Source organism: Alexandromys fortis, unplaced genomic scaffold (genome assembly GCF_014885135.2).
Source record: "Alexandromys fortis isolate MF-2015 unplaced genomic scaffold, M_Fortis_MF-2015_v1.1 scaffold_157, whole genome shotgun sequence".
NCBI lineage: Eukaryota > Metazoa > Chordata > Mammalia > Rodentia > Cricetidae > Alexandromys > Alexandromys fortis.
The window spans coordinates 1,755,376-1,781,624 of NW_026068041.1; the positions used below are offsets into that span (position 1 = coordinate 1,755,376).

The 26,249-nt window shown below is 52.1% G+C and overlaps 1 protein-coding gene across 1 annotated transcript in view; it reads left to right on the forward strand.

The window, feature by feature from the left end:
- The window catches only part of Mfng (MFNG O-fucosylpeptide 3-beta-N-acetylglucosaminyltransferase), a 20,482-nt gene extending 8,585 nt beyond the window's left edge, over window positions 1-11,897 (forward strand). The window contains exons 2-8 of the mRNA XM_050165750.1: window positions 456-504; window positions 804-906; window positions 3,245-3,398; window positions 6,822-6,907; window positions 8,264-8,429; window positions 10,112-10,197; window positions 11,106-11,897. Coding sequence (XP_050021707.1) covers window positions 456-504; window positions 804-906; window positions 3,245-3,398; window positions 6,822-6,907; window positions 8,264-8,429; window positions 10,112-10,197; window positions 11,106-11,172 — 711 coding nt within the window. The 3' untranslated portion in view covers window positions 11,173-11,897. The remainder of the gene's footprint in view (window positions 1-455; window positions 505-803; window positions 907-3,244; window positions 3,399-6,821; window positions 6,908-8,263; window positions 8,430-10,111; window positions 10,198-11,105) is intronic.
- Window positions 11,898-26,249: the final 14,352 nt, after the last annotated feature.

Below are 26,249 nucleotides of genomic sequence, written 5' to 3' on the forward strand. Positions count from 1 at the left end.
CACCTGGACTAGCCCATTTCTAATGATGTGTGTAAGCACCCCAAGGTGCGCTTACCGGGAAGATTCTAGCCTAAGTCCATCGTGGGTTGCAGCTGCCTGGGAGAGCAGAGCATGGCGGCTGTCCGGTCCCTCTGGAAGCAGCGCAGAGTCTGACCTCACTTCCTCTTCCGCCCAGCATCCTATTCTGTTTTCTCCTCCCCTCTATGTTCTAACCTATCAGGGCCAGCCAAGCAGTTTCTTTATTGCTCAGCCAATGAAATCAACAGATTGATATAACACTCCCACATCACTTGAGAGCTTAGTTGTACACAGGCATGAGGAGGGTGTGTCTGAGGACAGAGGACAGAAGTCTGCAGTCCCTCCTGTGTGTGGGTTAATCTGGGGTGTGGCCTTGATGTACTGGGAATGGGGGCCTCCCTCCATCAACCTGTCCTGATGCTTCCGTCTCCCCACAGACATTCGTCTTCACTGACAGTCAAGATGAAAACCTCCAGGAGAGACTGGGTAACTGGGTAACTCCTCGGCTGGGGTGGTGTTCCTCCACTGTGGGCAGGAAGAGCAGGGAGGCTGTGATGGGGCCTTGTGGTCCCCAGGAATTTTGTCTCCTGCCATTAGCACTGGGGACTACTAGGAGCAGAGTACCTGTAAGAGGCTGCTGGACAAGGCTCCATTCCGTCTGCTGCCTCAGTTCCCCTGGGAGGGGATGAGCCCTCCAGGCTCCCTGAGGTCCAACCCGGGGTGGGAGGGTCAGTGTTATGAGGGGAGGGGCTGGGCAGGTTCCCCTGACTGCTTCCCATCTCCAGGCTCCCACCTTGTGGTCACCAACTGCTCTGCAGAGCACAGCCACCCTGCTCTGTCCTGCAAGATGGCTGCAGAATTTGATGCCTTCTTGGCCAGCGGACTCAGGTAAGTGTTGCTAGGCTGCTGGGGCTGGAGTGACTTTTGCCTCGGGCCATCATCTCTTTAACATGTTTTTTTTTTGTTTTGCTCTGCTTTTGTTTTTTCTGAGTCAGGGTCTTACTGTGTAGCTTTGGCTGTCCTGGTACTGCTATGTAGCCCAGGTTAGCCTCAAACTCACAGAGATCTGCATGCCTCTGCCTCCCGAGTGCTGGGACTAAAGGCGTGGCTGGCTTAGTTTTTTAAAATTACATCTGTTTGTTTACTTATTTATCTATGTGTGTGTCTCTGTGTGTATACATGTGTAGGTATATGCGTGCCATGGCATTGTGTGAAGGCCAGAGGACAGCTTTTTGGGAATTAGTTCTCTCTTTCCATCGTATATCTGGCAGGTGCCTTTCCAGCAGGTGCCTTTCCCTCCGGAGTCATCTTGTTGGCCTCAGACCATACCTTCTGAATTGAGGGCCCTGTCAAAGAAGTGGAGTGGTGGGGCTGAGATGGCTCAGTGGGCAAAGTGCTAGCTGTGCAAGCCAAGGACCTGAGTTCGATACCCAACACCAACTCCAAAGCACGAACATATGCTTCTAACCCCAGTGCTAAGCAGTGGAGACCGGCAGGTCCTGGGACTGGCTGGCTGGTCATCACATCCTAAGCTCCTGGTCTCAGTGAGAGATCCCATCTCGGTGGATGGTAACAGGAGGAACACCCCCCAAGGTTGGCTTCTTGCCTCTGGATGCTTGTACCTATCTGTGCCTGAACACGTACAGACATACATACCCCAGCACCCTGTTCCCCCACAAAATGGAGGGACCTGGGCCCAATGAAGGGATCTTCAGGCCTCCTGGGGTCTGACTCACCCTTTCCCACCTAGCAGGCAGGAGGTGGACCTCCTGGAGTCAAATCTTGTCACTCACTGGCTGCATGGCCTTGAAGTCCACATCTTCATTTGTTCTATAGATATCTCTTCCTCCTAGGGTACCCAGCATGCTGCCTGATCCAAAACACAGGGTTTGGGTAGAAGCTACCTGTAGGAAGCACGGCTTGAAGTACGCATTGGGAAGTCAGGATTGTCTGATTTTCTTGACTGGAAGGAAGTGACTGGTGCGTGGTCACCGGGAACACCAGAGAAAGCGGTCAAACTATTGTGTTAGGAGCCAGCCTCCGCCTGCATCCCCCGGTATCCTGAGCATTGTTCAGACTCTAAACCTGGGCTTTGTCTCTCAGTAATCAGAACCCGTCCCCATGGAAGAGGCCCATGTAGTTTGCATTCTACCCCAATAGAATCTATTGTAGTTAGTTGTTTTATTACTGTCTACTCTTTGGTGGGGAGCCACCACCCAGCTCCCAGATAAATCACACAGAGACTTATTATTACTTATGAATGCCTGGCCTTATGAATTGTTTCTAGCCAGCTTTTCTTAACTTAGTTTGTCCCGTCTGCCTTTTGCCTCTGGGCTTTTGCCTTTCTCTGTTTCTGTATATCTTTGCTTCACTTCTTACTCTGTGGCTGGCCATGTGGCTGGCCCCTTCTTTTCCCGCTCCTTTACCTTCTCTCTAAGATTTCTCCTCCTCTTTATTCTCTCTGCCCCCCAGCCCTGCCTTTCCTTTTGTCTTAGGCTCAGTTCTTTATTAGACCAATCAGGTGTTTTAGGCAGGCAAAGTAACACAGCTTCACAGAGTTAAACAAATGCAACATAAAAGAATGCAACACATCTTCGCATCATTAAAACAAATGTTCCACAGCATAAAGGAATGTAACACATCTTAAATTAATATTCCACAACAATCTATTCTTATACTTACCACAGATCCTTCCTGTAGGTCAGTGGTTCCCAATCTTCCCAATACTGTGACCCTTTAATACAGTTCCTCATATTGTGGTGACCCCAACCATAACATTTTTTTCATTGCTACTTCATACGTGTAATTTTGCTACTGTTATGAACCATAATGCAAGTGTCTGATATTTCTGATGGTCTTAGGCATCCCCAATGAAAGAGTTGATTGACCCTCAGAGGTGTCCGGTTCCACAGGTTGAGAACCACTTCCCTAGGCCCTAGCCCTGAACTCTGTTTATCAGCCAATAGCATTCATTCTTGTTGTAAAGGTCACAGGTGTTTCACTATCCTGCTAGGGAGTTTTGTTTGTGATGATTGTCACGTGGTAGTCTTTTCCCAAAGCTTTACTGAGCCTAACTGTCTAAGAAGAATAAACCACGAGGGCAGACTCTGGAGGTTTTTGACCTAGTGCCTGCAAAGACAGCATCCAGTCTCATTGTTAGCTCTTGACTGTGGGGGCCCAGGGACACAGCATTTCCACAAGCTCATTGCAGGCCCCATCCCTGCAGGTGGTTCTGCCACGTGGACGACGACAACTACGTGAATCCCAGGGCATTGCTACAGCTGTTGAAAACATTCCCACGGGACCGTGATGTCTACGTGGGCAAGCCCAGCCTGAACCGGCCTATTCACGCCTCTGAGCTGCAATCAAAAAACCGCACGGTGTGTCCCTTCCTCCTTTTCCGATTGGCTGTTGCTTTCAGGGGTGTGCTTATACCTGGGGGCGAGACCTGTCCAGGAGGTGGGACCTGGTTGCTTAGTAAGGCCTGGGTCATCCAGGAGCCCCGCCCTGGCTTGGCAAGAAGACCTCTGTCTGGTCTGCCGGCTTTTCTGACTCCGCCCATGACCCAGCCCCCAGGCCCCCAGTATCACTAAGGATTTGTACAGGATCTTAAAACACGACAGTCCTGGGTTGGGGCTGGAACTCAGTTGGCAAAGCGCTTGCCTAGCAGGTACAAAGCTCTAGGTTTGATCCCCAGCACCACTGGGGCTGTAATCTTGCCACTTGGGGAGGCTGAGGTAGCTATCACCAGTTCAAGGCCAGCCAGGCTTACATAGTGGCTTCCCAGGACAGCCTGGGCTACAGATTGAAACTGTCTCAAAGCCAGAAAAATACCAAACGATTTGCCGGGTCAGGGGATACACCATGGTTGCTCAGAATTGTAGACTCCTCTAACTTCTTCACTGCCCAGCCACTGAAGTGTGGACCCCAGGAGCTAGGGGTCCAGATCCAGCCTCACTGCAGACCCAAGTGACAATTGTAGGATGTCACTGTGGTTAGGAAACAAACAAAGCCTAGGAGAACTGGGCCGTGCTTCAAACAGACACCAATGAATAGTGAGGTTTGGCCTGTGTTCCTCTGATTGCACCATTCTTCCCTGCCCCCCAAGTCTGACTAGTTTCTGGAGCTTGGGTAGTAACTGCAGGGTAGGGAGAAGGCAGGAAGGAGGAGGAGGAGGCCCCCTCTCAGGAGGCTCTGCTTGGAGCAGGAGCTGATGCGTGGGGCTTCCCCTCCCTCCCCAGGCCACCATCTGCTGCTCTGGGGAAACGGGAGCCTTAATTATCAGTAGCTCATCAGCCACTGAGCCCTAATTAGATCCTCCTGGGCCCCAGGGTGCGCGCATGGGCCACTCCAGGTGAGCCAAGGGGTGTCCCCAGCCTCCGCTCTGACCTCCCATCCAGCCTGAGCCCCTCGTCCTCCAGGCCTGAGGAGTCCAGACTGGAGCCTGTCTCCCTGGGTTCGTATGGCAGCCCTGTCACTTCTGGCTTGGTGGCCCTGATTAAAGTTGGTTGGCCTCTTTGTGTGTCAGTTTTTCATTTGCGGAGCAGGTGATGACAGTCCTGATTCACGGGGTGGTCGTGAGCCGTAGAATCGGGTGGGACCATTTGTCAGAGTCCCTGGACTGGGGACTGGATAAACATTACAGGAGTCATTTCTTAGCCATGTCTTGCCTGGCCAGCCCAACACCCGACTGGGTACAGCCAGACCCTGGGCCCCACTGTCCTGGTTTGCTTTCTGTTGCTGTCGTAAGTCCTATGACCAAAAGCAACTTGGGGAGGAAAGGGTTTATTTGACTTATGTATCCCAAGCACATCCCATCTTGGAGGGAAGTCAAGGCAGGGACTCAGGTGGGAAGAGAGGCAGGAACCCATGGAGGAGTTACTTACTGGCTTGCCCCTTACGTCTTGCTTAACTTTCTTTCTATTATAACCTAGGATCACTTCCCAGAGGTGGCACCACCCATTGTGGGCTGGTGGCCCACACAGTGGGCTATGTGACCCTTCCACATTAACCCATTAGTCAAGAAAATAAATGCCTCATAGCTGGGTGCTGGCACATGTTTTTAATACCAACACTGGGGAAGCAGAGGCAGGCAGATCTCTGCGAGTTTGAGGCCAGCCTGGTCTACAGAATGAGTTCCAGGACAGCCAGGACTACATACACAGAGAAACTTTGTCTTGAACTGCTCCTCCCACCCCCCCAAAAGTCTCACAGACTTACTTACAAGCCCATCCCATGGAGGCATCGTCTCAACTGAGGACCCCTCTTTCCAGGTGTCCCTAGTTTGTGTCAAGGTAACCAGCACACCCAGACATGCACACAGTGCCAAAGGGAATTGCCTCTTATCCCTTCTTCTGCCTTGGACTGTTCCAGAATCCCAGAGTCCCCAGGCCAGTGAAAGCCTGGAGTTCTCCAGAGTGGGGCAGCAAAGGCCAAAGAGCTCCGGCCTGGCATTGGTTCCTGCTCTGTGCTCTGAGGCAAGTGACCTCTATCCTCTGTGCCTTGGTCACTGTGGTTGGGGTACAGCCCTTCCACAGCCCTCAGCATAGGGCCGGGCACAGGGACGGCTCAGACTGAGGTTCAGTCAGTGATGTTGTGGTTGCTGTAATTACACAGAATCAGAAGCCACACACTTGTTAATTTTAATAAAACACATTTATTGAGCACTTCCTGAATGCTGGGTCCTCAAGAGATGTCATTCTGCTTCTTGGAACCCTAAACTGTCTCTAAAGGACATTCGTGGACGTAGATTAGAAAGGAGGGCCATCGGATGACAGAACTGGGGCATTTGTGCTCCCAAGTCTAATTTAAGGCCCAGGCCCCGGAAGTGGCTCCCTTGAGGTTCCGCAGCTGAGCAAAGTGGGGAGATGGAGGCTTGGGCCTCCTCCTAGGGCTCTTTCTACAAAAGCATCACGGGGAATGCTCAGTCCAATGCAAGATGCGTTTGTTAAACACCGACTGCGGACCTGCGGGAAGGTATGGGGGAGGGCGTTGTTAGACCAACAGATGAAATGGCAGAAGGGAAAAATTCCCCAGAAGATTTGGAGAGCCCACAGGTGAATTCAGGGTCCTCACAAGAGAACCGGGAAGAGGCCTGGGCTGAGGCAAAGGTGGTAGAGGACTCAGAAAATGATGGGAGGGCTGCTACCCATTACTGGGGATGGTGATGTCAACGGGTTGCCTGCTCATAGGTGCTCCCAACATTGCTGCTCCCTTTTTACTTCAGGGGTGGCCTCATGCTCTTCATCTGTGGAAAGCCTTTCTCAGCCTCAGGGATTGGGAGCGGGGAAAGTGAGAACAGGAGGCCTGGTGTTGGTGGCATCAGGAGTCCTGATCCTCTGGCTAGTGACCCTGTATGGAGATCTCTCCTCTGGTCTTCCCAGAACACTCCGGGAAGGGCCCTGATTGACCCAGCCCTGTACTTCATTCCAGAAGCCCCTGGCCACCTCTGTGACCTAGGGGAGCAGGTGCCAGGTCCCCCTGAAGGAAGAGGGTAGAATGGCACATGTCTCCCTGTCACTGTGACCCCTAGGATCCCTCTCCTATGGGGGTTTGCGAGGGTGTCTCAGACCCAATGCCTCCTCTTCCAGGAAGCCAGACTGGCTGGGTTTGGGATTCCCCTATAGCCTCACCGCTCCTAATTAGCTGTGTGACACTGGGTCTTGGCTCCCTAGGTGTGAAGTGGACATGCTAAGGCCAGGCTTCAGAGCTTTGGGGTCATGGTGGTCGGGGGGAGGGGGTAGTCTAACTGGTGCCCCTGAGTTCCCTGGGCTCACTGCACCTCTCTGGCCTCCTTTTTCCAGAGGCTGGTACGGTTCTGGTTTGCCACAGGGGGCGCTGGCTTCTGCATCAGCCGCCAACTGGCTTTGAAGATGGTCCCGTGGGCCAGGTAAGCGGAGGCCCAGGAGAGAGGGAGGGGTTGTGGTGTACCAGAGGGGCCTTTGAGGCAGGAGGGGCAAGAGGGTGCCCAGAGGAAATGTTCTCTTACTCAGTTGTGTCAGGATAGCCCAGACCTGTGAGGAACATTTCTGTTGACTTCTGGGAATGTGGTTCAGTACACTCAGCCTTAGTTTCCCCAGGTATAAATGGAACTGAAAATACGTGGCCAATGGCACTGTAAGGGCTTAGAGGGAAAATGTCTGGACAGACAGCAGCTGTGGGTCAGGGGGCCTTGGCAGCCCTGCCCTTATCTTCTGACAATTGGTGTCATGGGTGTTAAGCATTGGAGCCCTCAGAGATGGGGGAGAGGGCTATTGACTGGGGACAGGAAGGCTTCCTGGAGGATGTGGCATTTTATCTGAGACATCCTCGAAGGCTCCCCCCACAGAAGAGAGGGCTCCTGTGAGCATGGGGGTGGGTGGGTGGAATACTGCCATTCTGGAAGCAGCTGTCTCTGACCTTTTCCCGGGTTGCTGTCAGTGGCCATAAGCTTGCATGGATCGTTGCCCTGAGTTAGGCTGGAGCAAACAGGAGGGAGGGCAGTGCCATTTCTAGAACCCTCAAGAGTGGTTGACAAGCCTTAGGTTACCCAGGTTCAAGGTCACCCAGCTGCTCCGCCACCGTCCCTGTCTGCCCTTTGCTTCTCAGAGGATTCAGGATGTCAGTAGGCACGCTGTCCCTAGGGCAAGCCCAGAGCAGGCTCGCACCTGTGACCAAACGTAGTCTCTGGGACTAGGGTTGTCCCACTGTGCTCTGCCCACCTCTGTGGTCCCATCCCATCTCCATGGGCAGCTGGGGTGCTCTCAGCCTGGATTTCTGTGCCCACCCCACCCCTTGCCAGGCATCCTGGGGAAGGGACATTGATGGCCCTGGACAGTCAGGAGCTGTTCTCTGGGACACTGGTTGAAGCCTGTGAAAGCCTACTACGGCCTCTGGGAAGTTCACCGTTTCTCCCGGCCCCTAAACCACACGCTTCCCTCTGACTTGGCCCCAGCCTCAGTACCCCAGTTTGAAGCAGGCAAGAAGTGCCTCTTTCTCATGTCTGGGCCCTTCTGAGTCCTCATCGCTAGTGAGGTACAGGGAGCCAGGGGGTGTCAGGCTGAGCAGTGAATCTATGAGAGGACAAAAGAGAGGAAAGGGGAAGAAGGAAGGGTACATTTAGCAGGGCTCCACCCACTCCTCAGGGGAGGAGTCAGTGTCCTAGTGCAGTGCGCTAGCCCGCCCAGCGAGGCCCTGCTGGGAGGTGGGAGCGGGCGCAGGTGTGCAGGGCCTGGGTCAGGGGCCACCACCCAGCTCTGTCCTTCAGCGGCTCCCACTTCGTGGACACTTCGGCTCTCATCCGCCTGCCTGACGACTGCACCGTGGGCTACATCATTGAGTGCAAGCTGGGAGCCCACCTGCAGCCCAGCCCCCTTTTCCACTCCCATTTGGAGACCCTGCAGCTGCTGGGGGCCGCCCAGCTTCTGGAGCAGGTGAGCCAACTGCCCAGCAGAGGGCAAGGGGTCGGGGAAAGGGTCTCCCCAGAGGACGGTTGGGGTACTCGAAATCAACCTGGAACTTGAACTTATGGAGCCATCATGTATTGGTGGGGAACAGAGGTCCAGGGAGCACTGCACTCCTTCAGGACACGGTAGCTCAGGCCTCCTATTCCTTCAATCTGGGAAGACTTTACAGGCCTAGGTGAAGGTGATGCCCCCAGGCACCAATGATGAACAGATGATTAACCTGCGCCTGCTGGCCCACAACTGCTCTTGGGACAGACTGGCTTGGCTTGTAGGCCTGCCTGCCAGTTCCACTGCCTGACCAGAGGCCCCCCGAGGTCTCCTGCCTTACAGAGTCAGAACCTGGGACACCCGTGACGGAAGTGCATATGAGATTGAGTAAGAAGGAGGGACTGGACCTGGCATTCAGAAGGGACTATCTCCTGTCCCATCTACTCTCTCCTCACCAGCCTTGTCCTCAGATGACTAGAGCCTTGGGATGGCAGGATCTTAGCCCTAGGTCTGCAGTCACCAGGAGAGAGGGTCCAGAGACCCTCAGCTGACCTTTAGATCCCATGGTCTGAAGGCCTAGCTTGGGTCAGTGCCTGTTTCTGCCAGTCATCCCATTGTGCCTGCACTGGCCTCCCCCAGTGTCCACAGGGACTGCTTCAGGACCCCGGGGATCCCCAGACTCTCAGCTTCCATCGCTTACGAGAAGGGCTGCAGTGTTCGGCAGAACCCGCACCCCTCCTCCACACGCGTTAAATCAGCGTTGGGTTATTTTCCATTCCTAATAGGATAGAAAGACTCGGTAAAATGTCATGCTGTGTTGTTTAGGGAATAAATGAGAAGGGGGAAGTGCGCAGCACAGACGCAGTGGTTGGGATATTTTCAACCCGTGGTTGGATCCACAGATGTAGGAGCTGCAGATACTGAGGGCCGACTACAGGGCTGGGGTGTAGCGTGGTGGGTAGAGCGCTTATGTAGTGTCATAAAGCCCCGAGTTTGATCCCCAGATCTTCACAAATCAGATCTGGTGGTGCAAACCTCTAACCCCAGCACTTGGAGGAAGAGGCAGGAGGGTCAGGAGTTCCAGTCCCTGTCTAAATATAAATAAATAAAATCTCCAAAGGCCAACTGCAAATATTATCCCCGTTCTATAGATGGGAAAACCGAGGGCCAGAAAAATAAGCCAAATGTGGCTCACAGCTGGGGTAGCCAGGGGGAGGATGATGAGCCCTGGTGGCCACTAAGTGGTCAGTCTGCAGCCACAGCGTGTGTCCGTTTCTTAGTTGCAGTCTCTGTCTCACGTCTTCCTGACATTGTATAGTCCAGGACTGGCTGAGGCCTGCACGGGGCTGTGGAAACCTAGCTAGTCTGGGCACTCAGCTGAGGGAAATGATCCCTTCTTGATGAGCTTGGTGTCCAAATCTGTAGGAAGCAAGAATCACCAGCTTCCTGGGTAAGTGTGGCTGCTGGGGCCAAACAGACAGAGGCAGGAGCATGACTTCAGGCTGCAGTGCCTTTGGGGAGGGGCTGGGTTCCACGGGTATAGAAAGCTCAATTGTTAGGCCTCTCTGGAGGCCCAGAGTCTTCTCTCCTGGTACCAAAATGCTCCCCTTGTGGGCCTCCCAAGTGGGACATCTCCCAAATGCCCTCCCATCTCCCCCCAGGTCACCCTCAGCTACGGGGTCTTTGAGGGGAAGCTGAACGTCATCAAGCTACAGGGCCCCTTCTCCCATGAAGAGGACCCCTCCAGGTGCGTGTGGGCTGAGGTGCAGGATGAAGGTGGGGACCAAGCCTAGACACCCAAAGGTGGAGGAGCTTGGAGGGAGAGTAGTGCCACAGGTCATGGGAACACACAGAACTAGGAGCAGAGAGAATAGGTTTACATTTGTATTCTGCTACTTTCTGTGTGACATTAGCTGAGGTCCTCTCTGGGCTTCCATCCCTCCATCTGTAACACTGGAGCCAATAGCTGTTCCAGAGCCCTGAGGCGAGGGCTATAGTAAGCACAGCCTTGTATCAAGGAGACGGAATTGGCTCCATGTAGGGAAGAAATTCAGAGTTCCAAGAGGAAAGGAGCTGCCTTTTTTTGATTGTTTGAGTTTTGGTTTTTCAAGACAGGGTTTCTTTGTATAGCTCTGGCTGTCCTAGAACTCACTCTGTAGACCAGGCTGGCCTCGAACTCAGAAATCTACCTGCCTCTGCCTCCTGAGTGCTGGGATTAAAGGTGTGTGCCACCACCGCCTGGCAAGGAGTTGTCTTTTAGTGGAGTGAGTTACCCATCAGCAGGGGCATGTGAGCCATAGTCTTAGTTAGATGATGCTAGATTTTTTGTGAGCCTAAAGATTCTAGAATTTCTGGCTTTCAAGGTATCTCAAAGGAGAGGTTCTCAAATTGGGGGTGATTTTGCCAATGTTTGAAGACAGTTCTGATTGCTCCATCCTTGGGGTGCTGCTAGCCTTTCCTGGGAAGAGCCTGGGGATGCTACCATCCTGCCAGGCATGGGATAGTTCCATGTGACACAGAGTTACCTGGGGATGCCACCATCCTTCCAGGCATGGGATAGCCCCGTGTAACTCAGAGTTGCCTGGGCTGAGTGTCACAGCACCTGTGGGTCAGTGAGGTTGGGGTAACCGTCTCCCCCTGTTGACTTCTTTGCAGATTTCGCTCCCTCCATTGTCTTCTCTATCCCGACACACCCTGGTGTCCCCTGCTGGTGGCACTGTGAACTCTGAACTGCAGCAGGGGTCGATGGATGCTTCTGTCGGACCCCTCCCCTATCTCTTAAGCAGTCCTGAGGGCTCCTGGTTGAGTGCCCACTGACAAATGGTCCCTGGTAGGGCCTCTGGGTGACAGGAAAGGCCAGGACCTGGACAGTGGTTGGTAATGGTGTCTTAGGCTCAGGGACCTAGTCACTCCACAGAGGCTGCGGGGGCACTTGAGTTGTGTGTGTGTGTGTGTGTGGGGGGCATGTTCAGGGTCCTCATTCTCCTGGAGTGACATATGCCCTAGCTGGGACCTGGCCTCAGTCATTCCTTGAGGACCAGGGAGAGCCATTAGTACAAAACCAGGGTCTGTGTCCTGCAGCTGTGGGACTGGTCTCAGCTGCTCCTAGATCCCCTTGCCTGGCCAAGGAACCTGGACTTTGGAAGCTCAGCAGGCTCAGAAGGGCCGTGGTGGGTCCCTGTCAATTGTGACTGACTTGGTTCATTGTCCCAGCCTTCTTGGCTGCGAGGAGCTACCGTGCGACTCAGCGGGAGCCGAGGAAAGCCAGCCGAGGTTTCTGGAGTAAGTTTCACAGCCCAAGATCCTTTCTCCCTACCGTGAATGTGGGTGTGATGACTGGCTCTCGGGAAGCCACTTTTCCACCATGAGGGAAAGGCCAAGACAATCATCTAAAGCTGTTCTTTCTGACATCCAATCTGTGAGACATTAAACCTTTATTTAAGTCTCTCTCGGTCCCATTTCCTGCCATGGGCAGCCAGAACTCCTGGCTGGACAAGGTCTCTGATCAGTGGTTTTGGCCACATTTGGTGATAGGATGTGGTGTGTGGCTCAGAGTCTGGTGCAGGGAGGGGGAGGCTTGGTGACTGAGGACTTTGAGGGCGTGTGTGTGTGTGTGTGTGTGTGTGTGTGTTACGTATAAGACTATGCATGTATGATGCGTATGTGGGGATGTATCTGTGGCTGTGCCATGCTCCTGTGTGTGGGTATGAGTTGCAGTGCTAGGAGCCCCGCCTCCTTTCCCTGCCCTTAGGGCATGGACTGGGAACCCTACAGTATCTGGGAAGTCAGCACGGAGACTGAGCTGAGGATTTGCCTTGGGTTTCAGCTAAAGGTGACACAGGATCGATTGACCATCCAAAGTGGAGGCCAAGTAAATACAATCTTTAACATCTCTGGCTCCAGGGGACTGAATGGTGACTAAACTGGACCAGGATGGTAGGGGCCTTCAGGGAAGGGAGCACAGAAGAGGACAGGGCCTGAGGGGGCCAGCATTGTCTCACCCTGCATAGATCCCACTGATGTTGGGCGTCGGGCCAGGCCTGGGCCCTGAGAGAGGTGAGGAGGGAGAAGCATGTGGTAAGAGGGGCCCTGACTTAGGCTATCAGGGCCCACAACTCTTCTGGACCTGTCCTCTGACCTTGAAGAACGTCTGTGCCTGGCATGTTGGGGACCACCAGAGGCCTGGTCTCAGTCTCTGAGGGTGCTTGCTGCATCCCTGGGGGGCTAGTACAGACCTCCAAATCCGCCATCATCCTGGTTGATGTCACGAGCGTGGGGTGCTGGGAGAGGAAGGGCCATGCAGCCCAGAGCCAGGCATGGTGAGAGGAGCAGTCCTGTCTACGGCCGCTGGCTGCTCTTAGAAGCTGCAGCAGGGTTTCAGGTTCTTCTCCCATCCTGAGGGTCAGGTGGCAGGAAGAGAACTCCCACCATCTGCTGCCTTCATTGTCCCAGAATAGCTGGGCAGGGCAGGGAGCTGAGTCAGCAGGGCCTGTTCTAGGATGGAGGGACTAGGGAGTGGAGCTGAACCTTCTGGGATCTGTGGGGACAGTTCTCAAGCTCTTTGGCCCCAAACTCCTGGGGACACATTTGAGGCCAGAAGCAGGAGTTACCCTGTAGAAGCCTTGTTTGACCCTCAGTCCCCTCGTCTATGTCTTGGAACTGTAGAGCCAAGCCTACTGTAGGGTGCTCATAGCTGGGCCGAGTGGCTGTGGGTGACAGCTGGCCCTTAGGCTGGACAACTGAGGTAACCCATGACAAGGGGGATGGAGGGGAAGCCACTGTCTGGGGCAGCTTGGTGGTTAATTTTGGTTGTCAACTTGACATACTTGGTAGAGGGGACCTCAGTTGTAGAATTGCCTCCATCAGACTGGCCGTGGGCATGTCTGTAGGGCATTTCCCAGATGGCTACTTGATACAGGAGGGCCTTGCTTACTGTGGGCAGGGCCATCCCTGGGCAGGTGGCATATGAGGAAGGTAGCTGAGCAAGCCAGAGGAAGCAAACCTATAAAAAAAAGAGGTCCTCCATGGCCTCTGCTTTAGTCCTGCCTCAAGTTCCTGTGCCGACTGCTCTCGTGGAGTGTGATGTTGATGTGGGACTGGAAGCAGAAACAGGCCCTCTCTTGCACAAGTCGCTTTGATTTTGGGGTTGATCACAACAGAAAGCAAACCGGGACAGACAATGCTAGAAGGGGCCTGGGTCTCTCCAGCTAGTCCCTACCCCCTGTCAGGAGCCAGCAGGGGTCCAAGTGAGCCTGTGCTCCTCCCACCCACATCACACCTCCCATGAGTCGGTCCAGTGGATGACCCAGACAGAATTTAGGAAACGAGTGATGGGGTGTCTCAGTGTTGCCCTGTTGTGGACACAGAGGCCACTAGCTACACAGACCTGAGCGGAGGCCATCGGGAGGACCCTGTTGGCCGGGTTCTAGTTTTCGTTTTATCTCATGTAGTGCAGCCTACTGTGGAGCTGAGGATGGACCTGGGCAGTCAATCCTTCTGCTGTTGCTGGGGTATAGGCTCAGCCACCATGCCCAGTTGACGTGAAACTGGTGTGCATGTGGCAGTGTCAAGTCCAGGGCTTGGTGCACACTAGGCCAGCGCTACCAACCAAGTCCCGCCCCCAGCCCTGCCCCCAGTTCTAAGCATTTAACATGAACCAGGTCACTACATGCTCACCTGTTTGAAGCAGGGACCATTATTGTTCCTATTTCTTAGATTGGGAAACTGAGGCACAGGGCATGACTCAGGCCTGTTTGTGAGGTAGCTGGCCTGTGTCAGTTGCCTCTGCGTGGGATGATTTTGGAGGGTGGGGGAGCCTCTGCAGGCCTGGGCTTCATCCTCTTGCCTTTCTTGGACTCTGTGCATTGGGCAAGTGGCTCCCCTGGGCGAGATGGGTACGATGATATCCCTAGTATGTATATGTGTGTGTGTGTGTGTGTGTGTGTGTTTGTGTATGTGTGTATTCAGTGCGTGTTTGTGTGTGTGTGTGTATCTTTTTCTTTTTTCTCTTTTGGCAGCAGGGTCTCTCACTGGCCTGGAACTCATTGATTTGGCTAGACAGTCTGGCCACCGAGGCCCAGGGATTCTCCTGTGTCTGCCTTCCCAGCCCTGTGATGAAAAGTGAATGCTAGCACCACTTTAATGGGGATGCTGGGTTTGAACTCAGATCCTTGTTCTTGCAAGGCAAGCACTTTGCTAAACCCTCTGTCCTGCCTCATGTCTCCTGATGGTGTTGGCTCACTTGGGTGTTTGTTTGCTGACCCTTGACTTTAAGTGGTCCCAGCATTCAGGGGTCCTGTCAGCCCTGATTCTTGCAGCTCATAACTTGGTAGATCCTCAGGAACATCTGAGGGATGGACAAAAAAAGGAGGGAGTAGGTTTCTTCCATCCCTCAGGGTCCTGAAGGGCTGACACCAGTGCAGGCCTGTGGATGGGGCAGGGTTTTATAATGGGCTGGGCTGGTCACATCAGATCAGTGCTGGCATCCTTCCAAAGTGTGTTCCAGGCATGAGCAGGTAGGAGTTCCAGCATTGCTCAGAAGTCACCGGCCTTGGCAGCTGGCCCTGAGGCTTAAATGACATCATGAGGTTCAATTCATCAATTCCTCCACGGGGACAGTTGTACAGGATGGAGGATCTGGTGCCTTCAGCAAGGGATACTGTAACCACACGGGAAGAAGAAAGAGCTGAAAGAAACTCAGCCCTCAAAACCGGTTTTGATCTTGATTCAAATCAATGGGCCTTAAAGAGATGCTTTTGAGGAAAATGAGGAAATTTGAACAGGGAGTGTGCGTTAGATGGCATTAGCGTCTCTACAAGAGACAGTGGGATCGAGGTTTTTTTTGAGAAATGTTCTAATATGTGAGAGATACACTCTGAAATATTTATGGGTGGAATATGTCTGGAATTTGTGTTACAAAGAGGCCTGAAGGGAGGCATAAAATAAGAATGGCAGAGTGGGGAGGGGCCGGAGCTGCGGAGCAGCATGCTAGCTTCGTTATGACATCGCCCTCCCCCATTTTGTTCCCGTTTGAAACTTTCTACAATAAAAAGAATACTAAATAATAAAAGAACATCTACGGGCATTCTATTTCCCAGCTGAGGCTCTTCCCCCCTCTCCCCTTCCTCCCTGCCCAGCTTCCTCCCCTCTGCCCCACATTCAGGGCCAGAGAACATCTGTTTTCCATGGGCACATCTGTCCTGGTACCCACTGCTGGGGAGACAGGCTTGCTGGGGCTGGCCCCTCCTGCTCTGCGTCTGGCTCCTTGCCTGGTTCTCCCCAAGGCTCACCCTGATTTCTTTTGGTTGTGAGCACTGGTCCCAGCTGCCTTGTAGCCCAGTGGCATTTTCCCTGGGCACAGCCTGACCCCACTCCTGCCTCCCTCCATTACTCATCCACTAATGCGATTTTACTGCTCCCCTCCTGGGGTGGGCAGATGGAATTTGTGTTAGATCCTACCCAGGGGAGCCAGGTGCAAAGCCTTGCTCTGAACAGGGGACTCTAATCCCGGAGGGGACAACATGTGTTGGTGAAGACATGGCATAGCTTGCCAGCGGTAATGAAATGTAGCTAGGGTGGCACGGAGGAGGGGGAGGGGTGTGGAGGCAGCAGGAACCCAGGCACCTGGTGTAGGATATGGTGTCAGGTCTGGGGCTTGAGCCAAGAGGAGGTCTGAAGGAGTGGGGTGCATCGCGCAGATGGGGCTGCATAGACCCAGGGGGGAGAGACACCACGCATTAGCGTTAGCTGTGTGCAGCCAACCCTGTTCTCACACACATGCTAACGCCATCCTAGAGAAAGCAAGTCTGATGTGCCTGGTGCGTTTGCCCATATCCAATCGATAGGCACAGCCTATCCAGGTGCTGAAAGACTCTGTGTATGTCCCTTAGTGTCTCTCTGTGGCATAGCGCCAGCCTCATAGCAGGTATGAACACCAAGTGATTTCTGAAGTAGGTGTTCGGGTGCCAATCGCAGTAGCCTGGGGAAACGCTCCAGTGGCTGCGAGTGCCCAGTTGCTAGTGTGCCAACCCATAGTACATGAGGCCCTGGGTTAGAGCCTCAACACTGCATACAGCCAGGCATGGTGGTACATGCCCATGAGCCTAGAAAGTGGAGGCAGGAAGATCTGAAGTTCAAAAGCAGCCCTGGCTGTCCTAGAACTCACTTTGTAGACCAGGTTGGCCCAGAACTCACAGAGATTGCCTGCCTCTGCCTCCCGAGTGCTGGGATTAAAGGCGTGCACCACCACCATCGTGGGCTTTCAGGAGTCATACCTGTAGAAGGTCCAGAGGGCTAGGGAACAAGGTGGGAGAGGCATTGGCGAGTTCAGCACTATGGACAGAGCCCCGCTCTCTGGCTAACACCGTGTTTTTCCTAGACTTACTGGATCTAGGCAGTCCCTCTGTGTGTGAGACAACATTGATAGTACCACCTTATGGGGCCCAGGCCGTGCCTGTGGTCCTGGTCCCTCATGTGACCCCACCTTTGTCTCTGCTTCAGAAATGACTTTGAAGGAGGCCACCAGTCCCCGTGCAGGTATGACTCCAACTTCACACAAGGACCTATTACAAATATCTCTCCTCTTGATATTTTTTATAACTTGTATGTGGCTCCACACTGGGTAAATAGCACAGTGAGATGCCTGAGCCTGTCTGAACAAATTAATCCCCCCAGACATGGTTTGAGCACCCACTGTGTTCAAGGGCCGTGTTGATAGCTAAGGACCATGGAGGGATGGGGGAGATTTACATGCTGCTCCACGGAACCCAAAGCCTGGTGCATTGATTGCGAGAAAGGAAAGTGGCCTTGAATTTATCCAGACTGACAGTCAGTAAGGGTGTGAAGGAGAGGTAGCCTGGGACGGAAAGGCAAAAGGACTCTGTGGTAGGGGCTCCCTGACTCTGAGAACCAGAATTTGCCCTGATGGACCATGTGGACTTGAACATACTACTTAACATCGTCTTCTAATCTGAGAACTGCAGGTGATGACATCTCTCCTCTGACCCCCACAGGACACCTAAGAGGAAAATCCCCACTCAACTCAGTGTCTATGTTTCTGCCCTTCATCCACGGATCTAACATTTTCTGAAGGTCTGTACCTGAGTAAGGGTGTTTTACCTCAGGAGTAAGGCAGACATGGCATTTTCTTTCTTCCTCTGGCCCCCCAGAAGGATATTTCCATTCCCTTGCTGGCTGCTGTTGTACAGTACTGCCCATCTACCATGCTATGGTTTGTGAGTTTGGCAAGGGGCTGGAGATTGAAACACACACACACACACACACACACACACACACACACACACACACACACACAGAGAGAGAGAGAGAGAGAGAGAGAGAGAGAGAGAGAGAGAGAGAGAGAGACATGGGTCATCCCTGAAACAAGAATGCCCCTTTTATTGTGTTCTAGGGCAGCTTATATAGGGCTCTCCTTAACTAATGGCCACACTCTAGCTCTTGGGATTTTTCAGCTGCAAGCCCACCAGAAACCACTCCCCTGCCATCAGGAACTTAAGAAGGTCTCGTGCCCAGAGCAGCTGCAAGCATAGGAAAGCAAGTTGTTTACTCCAGCAGGCAAGGGGTCACAGAAAATTCAGGGTCTGAGGGTCTGCAGTCCCCAACAGCTCCCCTTTCTATATAATTAGACTAAGGTTCTGGACTGGCCTGGGCATAGCACAAATATGATAGCAATAAGTTGGAAAATGTCCTAGTGAGCACGCTCATTTCCACATGAATGATATAGTCACTGTACAAGATAGCCACAGCAGCCATCTGGATGATGACAATTCCAGCTGCTGTGGAGGCCACAGTGATGACAATAGCGGCCACTGCAGCCGCAGTGATCCCGAAGTCTCAGCGGGGACGGCTCAGCACCAGCTGATTCACTAGGAATAGATACCAAGCCTGGAACCTGGACCACAGAGACAGTTGTCTCATTCACCCAACAGCTGTTGGCCATGGCTGATGGTCAAGAGAATCTTTAGGACACACAATCTGTTCAGGAATCCAAATGGGGCTTTTCCTCCCCTCTGGATCTCCTCCGCACGATGCCAGGGACTCTCCATCCCGGACATCTTCCAGCGTCCCAATGGCTTCCCCAAGCTGCTCCCTGACCCCGCAACCTTCAGCAAACAATCATTTAGGGCATAGTTCTCTCCAAAGTGCTTCTTGCTCTTAGTTGGGCAAAGTATTTTTGGGGGTGTTTACAGTGACCTTTCAGGGGGTTTTGATCCACCAAACCACATTAGTCTGGAAGGATTCCACAGGTTCTCATCTTCTGTGGAAACAAAAGCAGAACCTCTTCTCCAAAGCAACAAATCCTTAGACCCATGTTTTGAAATCAAGATATCTTTCTTAGCAGTCTCTAGAATCAAAAGTATCTCTCCAGTCAAAAAAGAAAACAATAATATTCATAATCCAAATTCTCTGTGCACATTTCATCTTTATGCGGCTTATTTTTTAAAATATTTATTTATTATGTATACAATATTCTTTCTGTGTGTATGTCTGCAGGCCAGAAGAGGGCATCAGACCCCATTACAGATGGTTGTGAGCCACCATGTGGTTTCTGGGAATTGAACTCAGGGCCTTTGGAAGAGCAGGCAATGCTCTTAACCTCTGAGCCATCTCTCCAGCCCATACGCAGCTTATTTTTAACTTTACTACCAGAGTAGACTTGAAACAATGCACCCTCATCCTTCAATTCACCCTCTCGTCTTTTCTTTATTACTTCCCTGGTGGCTAGTCTTCCATAGGGCGTCCCTCAGAGTGTTCCTAGTTCCCGACTTCAGTGGTGCCTCCTGTGGTGCCTACACCACCAGGAACCACTATCGGCAAGGGTCTGGGGAATAAAAAACACATAGACACATCCTCATTTTCAGTTCATCTTCACCATTCCCGAGGGCGATCTCTCAGGGATCCCTAGTTCCTGATCTCGCTGGGGACCTCCACCTGTACTGTCCTGTCTGTCTACCATGCATCGGTTCACAAGTCGGGCAAGGGGCTGGAGATTGAAACACACACACACACACACACACACACACACACACACACACACACACACACACGTCATCCTTGAAACAAGAAGGCCCCTTTTATTGTGTTCTAAGGCAGTTTACATAGGGCTCTCTTTGACTAATGGTCACACTCTTGCTCTCGGGATTTTTCAGCTGCAAGTACACTAGAAACCACTCTCCTGCCATCAGGCACTCATGAAGGTCTCGTGCCCAGAGCAGCTGCAAGCATAGGAAATCAAGTTGTTTACTCCAGCAGGCAAGGGGGTCATAGAAAATTCAGGGTCTGAGGGTCTGAAGTTCCCAACATGCCGTAAGGGAAACACAGCTCCATCTTGTCCTCATGCCCATAGGATGGAGAGGAGAAGGTAAGGGTACAGCACATAGAGGCGGATGGGGCCCCATCTCAGGGTCTTCAGAGGAGGCTGGCTCACCAATCACCAACAGAGCGGTTCTGAACTGCTGTGAACACCGGAAGAGGCTGTGTTGACTCGGGCTGGCGCAGGGGGAGTTTGGCGCTCGGTCCAGGTAACAAACAGCTGAAATCAAGCAGTGACGTGGAGGGTGAGAGCTGGGTAAGGAAGTGAGCAGCAGGAGGGTCGTGCAAGGACTGGGAGAGCACACTCCATGCGTACTTTTAGGTTCTCCAAGCCTCGTAATAAATCTAGAGATAGCGCAGTAGTGAGTAGGTGCTTGCTGTGTGAGCCTGAGGACTGGAGTTTGATCCCTCAGACCTGTAATCCCAGGACAGGGGGAGCAGAGACAGGAGAATCACTGGGTCTTGTTTGCCACCAGCCCAGCCAGCCAGACCTCCAGGTTCAGAGAGAGACCCTGTCTCAAAAACTGAGGTGGAAAGCGACTGAGGAGGATGCTCAGTGTCCATCTTCAGTCAGCACGGATGCGTAAGCACACGCATACATATGTACATATAATAAAACCTGAAATCCAAACAAGCCCCCAGCCCTCAAGGGTCCTCCCTCTGTGTTCCTCTTGTTCTGGTCAGATCACGCCCACCCAAATTTCTTGCAGTCCTGATCCGATAGGCGGGTGGCTCGCCTAACACTCCATGTCCTGGGCTTTATTTTGAGGTCCTGTGGCCAGGAACCCTGAGAGTGTCACTGGAAATCTGTCCTTTATCTCTGGCCCCTGGGTCTAGGCTTTACCCAGCATTCAGTTGAGAGCTGCTGTGTGTCTTTGAGGCGATTAGACACAGGAAAAATTATACCTTTTAAGCTTTGTGCACTCCAGGGATGAATTCTATCACCGAGCCACACCCCCTGCTTCTCAGTCATTAATCTCTGAAAATTGCGTTAATGTATGTATCATATAAAATTGATATTTTAATCATATTTGAGTGTACAGCTCCACAGCATTGGTTTTATTTACAATGTGAAGCCCTCACCAAAACATTTTCCTTAAATTAAGGCATAATATCTGCACAGTTCATCCATGTTGGAGCATACATCAAAATCCTATTTCTTTTTATGGCAGCACAGGGTTCTGCTCTAGGTATGGCCCGTGTTTGGATCAACTATTCATTTGTTCACAGACATCTGGGTTACTTCCTTCCTTCCTTCCTTCTTTCTTCCTTTTTCTTTCTTCCCTTCCCTTCCCCTTCCTTCCTTCCTTCCTTCCTTCCTTCCTTCCTTCCTTCCTTCCTTCCTTCCTTCCTTTCTTTCTTTCTTTCTTTCTTTCTTTCTTTCTTTCGATACAGGGTTTCTCTGTGTAGGCATGCTGTCCTCGAACTCACTTTGTAAAGCTGGCTTGGAATTTAGAGATCTGTCTGCCTCTGCCTCTTGAGTCTGGGATTAAAGACATAAGCCACCACACCTGCCTGCCCCATCTTTTGACAGCTGTGGATAATGACGCTATGAAGGTAAAGGAGCAAATACAAAGGAGTCCCTGTTTTTGGTTCCATCAGTGGAATTGCTGGGCCGTATCATAATTGAACACCTTTTATGCTACCTTTTATGTTGTGAGCACACTATGAAGTATATGCAGAGGCGAGAGGACAGCTTGTGATGTCTGGTTCTCTCCTTCCACCATGTGGGTCCCGGAAATTAAGCTCAGGTCGTCAGGTTTGGTGGCCAGTGCCTTTACCTTCTGAGCCATCTTATCCCAAGTACTGAAGTTTTTAAAGGAACCACCATACTGTTTTCTACAGCAGTCACACGGTTTATATCCTCACCAGAAACACACCATGATTCCCATTTTTTAAAATGTTTTGAGCTAGAATCTTTTTACTGCTCAGAGTGACCTTGAGCTTGTCACGTTGCTGAGGCTAGCCTTGAACTCCAGCTCTTTCCCTCTCTGCCTCCCAGGGGCTAAAATTACAAGGGTGGGCTACCACACCCATTTCTTTCTTTCTTTTTTTTTTTTTTTTTTAGTTTTTCGAGACAGGGTTTCTCCGTAGCTTTGGAGCCTGTCTTGGCACTAGCTCTTGTAGACCAGGCTGGCCTCGAACTCACAGAGATCCACCTGCCTCTGCCTCCTGAGTGCTGGGATTAAAGGCGTGCGCCACCACTGCCCGGCCCACACCCATTTCTCCATAGCCCGCTGACCCTCTTATTTCCCTCTCCTGTGTGTGTCAGTGTTTTTAATGCAATAACCTTTCGTGGCTATGATGCAGTGCCTCATTTTAGCTGCGCCATGGCATTTCCCTAGTGTCCAGTGATGCCCAGGACCTGATCTCCTATTGGTTGTTCGTAGGCCTCCTTTGCAGGAATGTCTGTCTGTTCCAGTTCATTGTCTGTCTTGATGCCCTCATTCTTTCCCACAGTTCCACGGTGTGCCCATCATGGTTTCTGTTTTTTTACCAATCAATTTTCTCCTGGTGAACAATGGAGTTATTTCCAATCTCGTGTCCCTCAAGCTAGTCTCCGTGAGTCTTCGCGGATGTCAGGCGAGCACACTGGTGGTAAGTTTGAGGAGTGAGCTGAGCATCGAAGGAAAGGTGTGTTTGTGGTTCCGTGTTCACCGTCCAGCCACCCCCGAGGACAGACGTGCTAGTTTTGAATCCCTCTAGTCCTGTAACCACGAGGCCTGACTTTGAAGCAAAGCACATAGGTGTTCCACAGAGCGCCAAAGATTTTGTCTTTCTCAGGGACATAGACCTGACATTTCCTAATACCAGTCAAAACTGGCCTATCACCTCCTGGCCTGTTTTATGTTTTCAAATCCTCTTGAACTGGGCGTGGTGGAGCATGTATTAAATCTGAGCACTCGGGAGGAGAGGTGGAGGAATCTCTGTGAGTTTGAGGCCAGCCTGGCCTACAGAGAGTTACACAGAGAAATTCTGTCTCAGCCCCCTGCCTCCCCACCTCAAAAAGGCAGACTCAGGCTGGAGACATGCCTCAGCAGTTAAGAGCACTTGCTGCTCTTCCAGAGGTCCCAAGCATCCATTAAGGAGTGGCTCACAGACTACTTGTAACCAGTTCCAGGGGATCCAACTCCCTTTCTGACCTCCAAGGGCTCCTGCTTATGCATAGTACACTTACTCATGTACACACACACACACACACACAAATAAATTTAACATCCAAAGAGTTCAATGTCCATTTTTTTTTTCCTCAGTTCTCTCCCAGGGGTACAGCCATGAGATTTCACGACTGGAAATTCCCGTTCTCTTATCAAGAGAGTCTGGCAAGATAACGGAACAGCTCCATTGCCAAATACCGTCCTGACTCATGCTCTGTCCTACCTGTGGGCTTAAAGATGCGAGTGGAAATCATTCTTCCAAACCCACGCAGAACCACACACTCTTCTAACTTTAATCAAGGGAAAAAGAAAATTGTTATGAGTGAGTCAGGGCCACACTCATGAGGGATGCACAGATTATAGCCACTTTTAACTACATCACACTAATACATGCTTGTAATTAGCCAGTCATGGAAGGTTTTTTCCTTCTCCCCCCCACAGGGAGTAAAGTCTTGTGAATGAACCAACTTATAAATACACTCAGGATGGCAAGTCCTCTGTGCTCTGCACAGCGGCTGATGTAATATTTATATCTGCTGGTAATAGAGACATATGCCAGAGGCAGAAGAGGGTGGCTCAGAGGCTAAAAGTATTGGCTGCTCTTCTAGAGGATCAGGGTTCGATTCCCAGCCCTCACAGGTGGTTCACAATCATCTGTAATTCCAGTTCCAGGAGACACAGCTCCCTACCCTGTCTTTTTCAGGCACTGCACACACGACACACAGACATACATTCAGGCATACACACAAAATAAACCTGTGCCAGCCAGGGGTGGGACGGGCACATGCCTGTCATCCCAGCACTTGAGAGGCTGTGACAAGGGGATGACTGTGAGCTCAAGGCCAGCCATGATTTGTCATGGGAGCTGTGTCAATGTCAACTCGCTTCCCCATTTCTACATGAGACTTTAGAGGAGTCTCTTTTCACCAAGCTAGGTGGCTCCTTCAGCGACAGCAGTCTCACTGTCTCAAAGTGAACCCAGGGCTGATCTGAGTTGGGTATCGGTGTCCTTGGAGGTTTGCATGGGGCACACATCAGCAGCCCCCCGGAAATCAAGGTCACAGACTTGACCAGGTGACCTCAAAGGACAGCGAGCTGTGGACCCCACCGCTCTGTAAATGCATCTGTAGTCATTCTCCCCGCGCCTTCATTCATTCCCCGACAGCATTTATGGGATTTCCCTGCTGGGTGTGTGGCATGTGGGTACTTGCTACATTGTCACAATGTTTTTTTTTTTTTTTTTTTTTTTTTGTGTGTGTGTGTGTGTGTGTACCTTAAGCCCTTACTTTTCAATGCGGTGTGTGATGGGCCAAATACATACATACATTATATCTAAGATACTCAAACAGAGATAGAGAGCATTACTGTTCTCCCCAGATGACATCTAGTGTTGTCTGCCCCACCCTCTGGAAAACAGTGGATTTTCCTTCATTTGTCCTGGTCCTCTAATGGTCCATGCTCACACTAGCTGTTTGCTTTTGCTCTTTTGCTTGGCCCTGCTTGGCATCCACTGGCTCCCCAGGTGTCTGTCACCCATAGCCACACTCCTGGCTACTGAAGCAGGAATCTCACCGTCTTCATGCCCCATTGAGGCGCCTTCTCAGGACTTCATGAGTCCCCTCACCGCTCCAGACAGCCCTAGGGTGTGTCCTGGTGGTCTCCACATACTGAGGGAGTCCTGGTGTGTAGTGCAGGCCATGACCAGCAGGGGGCACGCATGCCTCAGTACTGGCTTCTTTTCCAGGGCATGAACAAGTTGGGATTGGGTAGGCTTGGAGGGGCCCAGACCTCAGGCTCACAGGCAAGGTCAACAAACGTGCCTCCGTGGGGCCTGGAGCCACCCTGATCCCTATCTATCTTGAGGCCGGTCTGGGCATACTGGGCCTTCTGCAAGCTATTTATTACAGTGCCCTGGGTGTCTGCTTCCTGTTTTGAGAGATGGGTCTGAAGCCATATCCACACTGCCTGCCTCTGGGAGGGCGTGAAGGCATTAGAGAGGAGGTTAAACAAAAACAACAAAGACAGGGCGATCTTCAAGGGAGCTGCCTGGCCCCTCCTACTTGAGCGTTTGGGTGCATCTGCCTCAGCCTGCCAGAAGCCATGATGGTGCAGTAGTGGCTCTGCCTCCATCTCTGGTGACTCGGCTGTAATTACACTCTAATTTGTATTTTCACACACTCATTGGTAAAGAAGAGTTGGAGAGCTCCTCTGGGGAGGGCAGAGGAGGAGGGAGCCAGAGCCAGGGGGTGGGAGGTTTGGGGTCTGGCATTACTCTGTGCAGTGACCCCTATGTTGGGGCTGGGAGGCTGCAGGACAATGGCAGGCTGTCCTTATACCCTGATCCTCATGGTTTAGGCTTACGGGAGCAGGAGGCAGGGATGAGATTTTGGGAGGGCTAACAGAGTTGGAGGAAAAGCAACAAGAGCAAGGGTGGGGGGGGGGGCGGACTGGATTCAGCTCACAGAGGCAGAAGGCTGGGAGCCTCAGGATGAAGTGTCCAGCTAGGGACAAGAATAGGTGTGTCATTTCCCCTCTACAGCCCGGAGTTGAGGAGCAGAATGCCCACAGGGTAGACTGTCTGTGTGTGTGCTGTGTGCATCCTCTTTAGCAGGTTCTATGTCTCTCTGGGATTGTCTTGCCTTTGGGGACACAAATCGGTGTGTGCCCGTGTCCAATGCGCCACCCCGGCTGCGCATCTGTGTTCATGAGCTCATGTGTACACCTGTGTTCGGTGTGTGGCTCGGGTGACATTCCCACTGGTAACAGCTGCCTCTACTGAGTTTTGGCTTTTAGCCATGTAGGGTTTCCTTGCTGAGCCTTTGGAAACCTAGACTTGGGACAGAGGTGGCTGGAGCAGCTGGGGGTATGAGCCTGGCTAGCCTAGATAAAGGCTTAAGTCCCTAGTGCGGGGCCAAGGGATTATGCACCTCCCGTGTGTGTGTGTGTGTGCGTGTGTGTGCATCTGACTGAGTGCACAGCTCTTAGTTGCTGCAGATTCCCCAGTACCTGGAGAGCACCCGTCCCCCCATCCTGCAACCCTCATGCTCAAGGCTGTTCTTCTCTTCTCTGCCCTGGTCCCTCTCCCGGCTGACCTGGATACGTGCATGCACTTGGGGATGCTGGGCCTTCCTCTTCCAGGCTCTCTAGATCAGATGGTGGAATTTCTGCCAAGGTCAGAGGGGAAATATTGTGGGATGCATGGAGCTGCCTCACGACGCCTCCATGATGAGACAAATTAGGATTCTTGACCTTGTGTTTGACAAATGAATTGCTGATCACAAGCACGTATTTCCATCTCCAAACTAAGCAG